General features: G+C 68.8%; 1 protein-coding gene across 1 annotated transcript; it reads right to left on the bottom strand.

Moving 5' to 3' along the window:
- Positions 1–2,195: 2,195 nt before the first annotated feature.
- Positions 2,196–6,846, bottom strand: SFRP5 (secreted frizzled related protein 5). Its single transcript, XM_030568819.1, is given in 7 exon segments — positions 2,196–2,459; positions 2,461–2,579; positions 4,344–4,499; positions 6,363–6,452; positions 6,455–6,481; positions 6,484–6,537; positions 6,540–6,846. Coding segments are annotated over 7 exon segments (1,017 nt in total).
- Between the last annotated feature and the right edge of the window lie 1,024 nt (positions 6,847–7,870).

Below are 7,870 nucleotides of genomic sequence, written 5' to 3'. Positions count from 1 at the left end.
ATGGGGGTGCCCGGCAGACTGGTGGCAGGGGCCCCAGGAGTGCCTAGCAGAGGGGTTATGGGGGTGCCCTGCAGGCAGGGGCAGGGGTCCCAGAGATGCCTAGCAGAGAGGTTATGGGGGTGCCCGGCAGGCGGGGGCAGTAGTCCCAGGGGTGCCTAGCAGAGTGGTTCCAGGGGGTGCCTAGCAGGTGGGGGGGCAGGAGTCCCAGAAGTGCCTAGCAGAGGAGTTATTGGGGGTGCCCGGCAGGTGGGGGGCAAAAGTCCCAAGTGTGCCTAGGAGGGGGTTTATGGGGGTGCCCGGCAGGCGGGGGACGGAGTTCCAGGGGTGCCTTGCAGGGGGGCTATGAGGGTGCCCTGCAGGCAGGGGCAGGAGTCCCAGAAGTGCCTAGCAGAGGAGTTATTGGGGGTGCCCGGCAGGCGGGGGCAGTAGTCCCAGGGGTGCCTAGCAGGGTGGTTCCTGGGAGTGCCTGGCAGGTGGGGGGCAAAAGTCCCAGAGGTGCCTAGCCGAGGGTTTATGGGGGTGTCCGGCAGGCAGGGGGCAAAAGTCCCAAGTGGCCTAGGAGGGGGTTTATGGGGGTGCCCGGAAGGCGGGGGACGGAGTTCCAGGGGTGCCTTGCAGGGGGGCTATGGGGGTGCCCGGCAGGCAGGCAGGGGGCAGGAGTCCCAGGGGTGCCTAGCAGAGGGGTTAGGGGGGTGCCCAGCAGGTGGGGGGGAGGAGTCCCAGGGGTGCCTAGCAGAGGGGTTATGGGGGTGCCCGGCAGGCGGGGGGCAGGAGTCCCAAGGGTGCCTAGCAGAGGGGTTATGGGGGTACCCGGGAGGTGGGGGGGCAGGAGTCCCAGGGGTGCCTAGCAGAGAGGTTATGGGGATACCCGGCAGGCTGGGGGAGGAGTCCCAGGGGTGCCTAGCAGAGGGGTTATGGGGGTGCCCGGCAGGCGGGGGGGAGGAGTCCCGGGGTACCTAGTGGGGAAGGGTAGGAGGGTGCCCAGTAGGTGAGGGGAGGAGCGGGGGGAGTCCCAGGGGTGCCTAGCAGGGTGGTTCCTGGGGGTGCCCGGCAGGCGGGGGCAGGAGTCCCAAGGGTGCCTAGCAGAGTGGTTATAGGGGTGCCCGGCAGGTGGGGGCAGGAGTCCCAAGGGTGCCTAGCAGAGGGGTTATGGGGTGCCCGGCAGCCGGGGTGGCGGAGTCCCAGAGGTGCATCGCAGAGGGGTTATGGTGGTGCCTGGCAGGTGGGGGGCAGGAGTCCCAGGGGTGCCTAGCAGAGGGGTTATGGGGGTGCCCGGCAGGCAGGGGAGAAGAGTCCCAGGGGTGTCTAGCAGAGGGGTTATGGGGGTGCTCGGCAGGCAGGCGGAGGAGTCCTGGGGGTGCCCGGCAGGCAGGAGTCCCAGGGGTGCCTAGCAGAGGGGTTATGGGGCTGCCCGGTAGTTGGCAGGCAGGTGTCCCAAGGATGCCTAGCAGAGGGGTTATGGGGGTGCCGGGCAGGCGGGGGGCAGGAGTCCCAGGGGTGCCTAGAAGAAGGGTTATGGGGGTGCCCGGCAGGCTGGGGTAGGAGTCCCAGGGGTGCCTAGCAGAGGGGTTATGGGGGTGCCTGACAGGCAGGGGGCAGGAGTCCCAGGGGTGCCTAGCAGGGGGTTTATGGGGATGCCTGGCAGGCGGGGGGCAGGAGTCCCAGGGGTGCCTAGCAGAGGGGTTATGGGGATGCCTGGCAGGCGGGGGGCAGGAGTCCCAGGGGGGCCTAGCAGAGGGGTTATGGGGGTGCCCTGCAGGCTGGGGTAGGAGTCCCAGGGGTGCCTAGCAGAGGGGTTATGGGGGTGCCTGACAGGCAGGGGGCAGGAGTCCCAGGGGTGCCTAGCAGGGGGTTTATGGGGATGCCTGGCAGGCGGGGGGCAGGAGTCCCAAGGGTGCCTCGCAGGGGAGTTATGGGGGTGCCCGGCAGGCGGGGGTAGGAGTCCCAGAAGTGCCTAGCAGATGGGTTATGGGGGTGCCCGACAGGCGGGGCGCAGGAGTCCCAGGGGTGCCTAGCAGGGGGTTTATGGGGATGCCTGGCAGGCGGGGGGCAGGAGTCCCAAGGGTGCCTCGCAGGGGAGTTATGGGGGTGCCAGGCAGGCGGGGGTAGGAGTCCCAGAGGTGCCTAGCAGGGTGGTTCCTGGGGGTACCCAGCAGGTGGGGGGGCAGGAGTCCCAAGGGTGCCTAGCAGGGGGTTTATGGGGGTGCCCGGCAGGCAGGGGAAGGAGTCCCAGGGGTGCCTAGCAGAGTGGTTATGGGGGTGCCCGGCAGGCGGGGGTAGGAGTCCCAGAGGTGCCTAGCCGGGGGGTTCCTGGGGGTGCCCGGCAGGCGGGGGCCCCTAGGGCTGCTCGGCCCCGGGGAGCGGGGCATAGCGCAGGGGCAGGGGTAGGAGAACATGAACTTGAGGGCGAAGCGCGTCTCCCAGTTGCCCCGCTCCCGGCGGTACAGAGCCCCCCGCAGCCGCCCGCCCGCCCGCCTTGCGGCCCAGCACCAGGCAGAGGCGGCGCAGCTCGGCCAGCTGCGGGCAGGGGCAGGGGGCCTCCTTCCGCATGTGCAGCACCAGGCGCCGGGTGTCGGGCGCTGCAGGGGACCCCGCTTCAGCGGCTTTTTCTTCGGCACTCGCTGCCCTCCGCCTGCAGCTCCGAGAGCCGTGTCTTCAGCACCGCGGGGGGAGCGCGGCCGGCTGGGGAGCTGCCTTGGGACTGCACGGGGCCTCCCCTGGCCGCTGCCCCCAGCCACTGCCCAGCCCCGCTCCCCCCAGCCATTGCCCAGCCCCTCGAGTCCTCCCCAGAATTACTGCCCAGACCCCCCCAAGGTCTGACCCACACCCCAGCCCAGCTCCCTCTTATCCACTCCCCAATCCCCCCAGCCCGCTCCCCTCAGCCACTGCCCAGCCCCCCCCCCAGAATCACTGCCCAGACCCCCCCAAGGCCTGACCCACTCCTCAGCCCAGCTCCCTCTTATCCACTCCCTAATCCCCACCAGCCCGCTCCCCCACCCCACTGCCCAGACCCCTCCGGCCCCGCTCCCACGACCCACTCCCCAATCCCCCCCAGCCTGCTCCCCTGACCCACTGCCCAGCTCCCCCCTGGCCCCGCTCCCCCAACCCACTGCCTAGCACCCCCCAGTGCTCCCCAGAATCACTGCCCAGCCCCCCCCAAGGCCTGACCCACTGCCCAGCCCCCCTACTCACTCCCCAGTCCCCCCCTGGTCCGGCTCCCCCCAACCCACTGCCCAGTCCCCTCCAAAGCTTGACTCACTCCCCAGTCCCCCCGGACCAGCCCCCCCCCAGTATCCCCGACCCACTCCCAGGTTCCCCCCAGTCCTCCCCAGAATCACTGCCCAGACCACCCCAAGGCCTGACCCACTCCCCAGTCCAGCTCCCTGCGATCCACTCCCCAGCCCCCCTACCCACTCCCCAGTCCCCCCCGGTCCTGCTCCCCCCAACCCACTGCCCAGTCCCCTCCAAAGCTTGACTCACTCCCCAGCCCCCCAGACCAGTGCTCCCCAGTATCACCGACTCACTCCCCAGTCCTCCCCAGAATCACTGCCCAGACCACCCCAAGGCCTGACCCACTCCCCCGCCCAGCTCCTGCTGATCCACTCCCCAACTCCCCAGGCCCCCCCGGTCCTGCTCCCCCCAACCCACTGCCCAGTCCCCTCTAAAGCTTGACTCACTCCCCAGCCCCCCCAGACTCTAGCGCTCCCCAGTATCACAGACTCACTCCCCAGTCCGCCCGGACCAGCCCCCCCCCCCAGTACCCCCGACCCACTCCCAGGCCCCCCCCAGTCCTCCCCAGAATCACTGCCCAGACCACCCCAAGGCCTGACCCACTCCCCAGCCCAGCTCCCTGCGATCCACTCCCCAGCCCCCCTACGCACTCCCCAGTCCCCCCCGGTCCTGCTCCCCCCAACCCACTGCCCAGTCCCCTCCAAAGCTTGACTCACTCCCCAGCCCCCCAGACCAGCGCTCCCCAGTATCACCGACTCACTCCCCAGTCCCCCCGGACCAGCCCCCCCAGTATCCCCGACCCACTCCCAGGCCCCCCCCAGTCCTCCCCAGAATCACTGCCCAGACCACCCCAAGGCCTGACCCACTCCCCAGCCCAGCTCCCTGCGATCCACTCCCCAATCCTCCCCAGCCCGCTCCCCAGTCCCCCCCGGTCCTGCTCCCCCCAACCCACTGCCCAGTCCCCTCCAAAGCTTGACTCATTCCGCAGCCCCCCCAGACCAGCGCTCCCCAGTATCACCGACTCACTCCCAGCCCCCCCGGACCAGCCCCCCCAGTATCACCGACTCACTCCCAGCCCCCCCGGACCAGCCCCCCCAGTATCACCGACTCACTCCCAGGCCCCCCCGGACAAGGCCAGCCCAGGCCGATCTGGAGGGAGGGGACGCTCCGGGAACCCCCCTTCTCCCCACCCCACTCACTAGCACACATCTGCTCCATCCTGCCCTCTGCCTTCTGCTCCGTCTCGCACCGTGGGCAGATCCTGGAGGCTGTGGGGAGTGGGGGAGGTGAGAGGCTGCCTGGCACAGGCCCCCCACCCCCGTTCCCCGGCGGCAGGGTGCTCTGTCCCCCCCGTTCCCTGGCAGCGGGGTGACCTGCTCCCCTGTTACCTGGTGGCGGGAGGGTGTCACGGAGTGTGGGGGAGTCCGGGTCCTGCACCCCACTTCCTGCAATTCACCGGGACTCTCAGCCAGCCCGTAACACAGAAGGTTTATTAGACGACAGGACACAGTCCCAAGCAGGGCTTGTAGGAACAGCCAGGACCCCTCAGCCAGGTCTCTCTGGGGGGGCAGGGAGCTTAGACCCCAGACTTGGGGTTCCTGCCTCTTCCCAGCCAGCCTCAAACTGACACCAAAACCATCCAGCAGGCTCTCCCCCTCCTTCTCTCCCCCTCCTCCTTTGTCCAGTTTCCCAGCAAAGGTGTCACCTTCCCACCCCCCTTCCTGGCTCAGGTTACAGGCTCAGGTACCGTCCCTCACCTAAAGTGACCCCCTGCTCTCCCCTCCCCCATGCAGACAGTGCCTGTAAAACCAGACGACATTCCCCGTCAGTCCACCCCCCTCCCCACTGCGTCACACGGGGTGACCTGTCCCCTCCGCCATTCCCTGGCAGCAGGGAGACCTGCCTCCGTTACCTGGCGGCGGGGTGGCCTGATCCACACCCCCGTTACCTGGGGCAGGGTGGTCTGTCCCCCCCGTTACCTGGTGGTGGGGTGGCCTGATCCACACCCCCGTTACCTGGGGCAGGGTGGTCTGTCCCCCCCGTTACCTGGTGGTGGGGTGGCCTGATCCACACCCCCGTTACCTGGGGCAGGGTGGTCTGTCCCCCCGTTACCTGGTGGTGGGGTGGCCTGATCCACACCCCCGTTACCTGGCGGCGGGGTGGTCTGTCCCCCGTTACCTGGTGGTGGGGTGGCCTGATCCACACCCCTGTTACCTGGGGCAGGGTGGTCTGTCCCCCCCTCCCCGTTACCTGGCGGCAGGGTGGTCTGGCCCCCCCGTTACCTGGTGGTGGGGTGGCCTGATCCACACCCCCATTACCTGGCGGCGAGGTGGTTTGTCCCCCCGTTACCTGGTGGTGGGGTGGCCTGATCCACACCCCCGTTACCTGGCGGCAGGGTGGTCTGGCCCCCCCGTTACCTGGCGGGGTGGTCTGTCCCCCCCGTTACCTGGTGGCGGGGTGGCCTGATCCACACCCCCGTTACCTGGCAGCGAGGTGACCTGCCCCCCCGTTACCTGGCGGGGTGGTCTGGCCCCCCTGTTACCTGGGGCAGGGTGGTCTGGCCCCCCCCGTTACCTGGCAGCGGGGTGGTTTGTCCCCCCCATTACCTGGTGGTGGGGTGGCCTGATCCACACCCCCGTTCCCTGGCAGCAAGGTGACCTGCCCCCCCATTACCTGGCGGGGTGGTCTGGCCCCCCTGTTACCTGGCGGGGTGGTCTGGCCCCCCTGTTACCTGGGGCAGGGTGGTCTGTCCCCCCCCGTTACCTGGCAGCAGGGTGGTCTGTCCCCTCCGTTACCTGGCGGGGTGGTCTGGCCCCCCTGTTACCTGGGACAGGGTGGTCTGTCCCCCCCTCCCCGTTACCTGGCGGCGGGGTGGCCTGCCCCCCTGTTACCTGGCGGGGTGGTCTGGCCCCCCTGTTACCTGGGACAGGGTGGTCTGTCCCCCCCCATTACCTGGCAGCAGGGTGGTCTGTCCCCCCCGTTACCTGGCGGGGTGGTCTGGCCCCCCTGTTACCTGGGACAGGGTGGTCTGTCCCCCCCTCCCCGTTACCTGGCGGCGGGGTGGTCTGTCCCCCCCTCCCCGTTACCTGGCGGCGGGGTGGTCTGTCCCCCCCTCCCCGTTACCTGGCGGCGGGGTGGCCTGGCTGCTCCAAACTGCACGGCGATGCCGAGCGGGTTGTCGGGGGGGAAGCGGGTGCAGCGCAGCATGTGGGGCCAGGGAAGCCGAAGGCCTCCATGAGGGGGGCGCAGGAGCCCGCACCACCTGGCAGAGCGAGCGGCAGGGGTAGATAGGCTGGTCCAGGCAGACGGTGCAAAGAGCGAGCAGAGGAGGAGCTGGGTGTCGCCGTGGCACCGCTTGGCGAGCAGGGGCACCCAGGCGCCCGCCTGCTGCTTCACCTGGGCCAGGGAGTCGTGCTCCAGCAGCTTGGGCAGCCATATGCGCTTGTAGCCCACGTCGTGGCAGAGCGGCAGGTCGGGCGGGATGTCCACGCACTGTGGCTGCTTGCCATAGCCACGCCCGCTCGGGGGCTGCTCCGGCCGCCAGCTGGGGGAGTCATAGTCCTGCCCCACGGCCAGCAGTGCTGCCAGGGCCAGCAGCACGGTGCCCCCCGGCATGGCATGGCTTCCCACGGGCACTCGCTGCTCCAGGGCTCGGCCTCTGGGGGGGGGGCAGCGGAGCCGAGCAGCCCAGGAGCCTGCGTGGCCCTGGGTGTGTGTGTATGTCCAGCACCAGGCAGGGAGCGGGACTGGAGTCAGTGACGGTCTCTGCGCCCTGCCCTGCCCACTCCAGCCCTTAGCACCTCCCTCTCCACAGGCTGCACAGCTGCCAACCTGTGCTGGGCAGGCCAGGCGAGGTGGGAGCCAGGGCCAGCCACCAGGCCACCCCCGCAGCTCAGCCCCAGCCCCAGCCCCAGGGCAGGGAGCTGCCTTCCAACCCTGCTTTGGCACTCAGATTCCCTGGAGCTCTGCTCCTGGCCATCCCTACACAACTGTGGGCTGGGATCAGCGCGGGGCCCATGGGCTCCCTGAACACAGCCGTAGGTGACTCCCAATGGCAGGGCCTCGTGCCCTAGAACCACCTGTATCTCCCACCCACTGCATCTCCCCACTCCTCACCCCCCATTTCCCTACCCCCATACTGCCCACTTCCCTTCTCCTCACCTCCATACACCCCACTCCTCCTTTCCCCTTCACCCTCATACATCCCCCAATCCCCCATGTCCCCCCACTTCCCTACTCCTCACCCCCATAAACCCCCACTCCTCCTTTCCCCTTCACCCCATACACCACCAATCCCCACCCCCATACCCCCACTTCCCTACTCCTCACCCCCATACACCCCACTCCTCCTTTCCCCTTCACCCTCATACATCCCCCAATCCCCCATGTCCCTCCACTTCCCTACTCCTCACCCCCATAAACCCCCACTCCTCCTTTCCCCTTCACCCCATACACCACCAATCCCCACCCCCATACACCCACTTCCCTTCTCCTCACCTCCATACACCCCACTCCTCCTTTCCCCTTCACCCTCATACATCCTCCAATCCCCCATGTCCCCCCACTTCCCTACTCCTCATCCCCATAACCCCCCACTCCTCCTTTCCCCTTCACCCCATACACCCCCAGTCCCCACCCC

This window comes from Gopherus evgoodei, chromosome 7 (genome assembly GCF_007399415.2).
Source record: "Gopherus evgoodei ecotype Sinaloan lineage chromosome 7, rGopEvg1_v1.p, whole genome shotgun sequence".
Lineage (NCBI taxonomy): Eukaryota > Metazoa > Chordata > Testudines > Testudinidae > Gopherus > Gopherus evgoodei.
The sequence above is the reverse complement of the archived record's forward strand: the minus strand, read 5'-3'. Positions and strand labels throughout refer to the sequence as shown.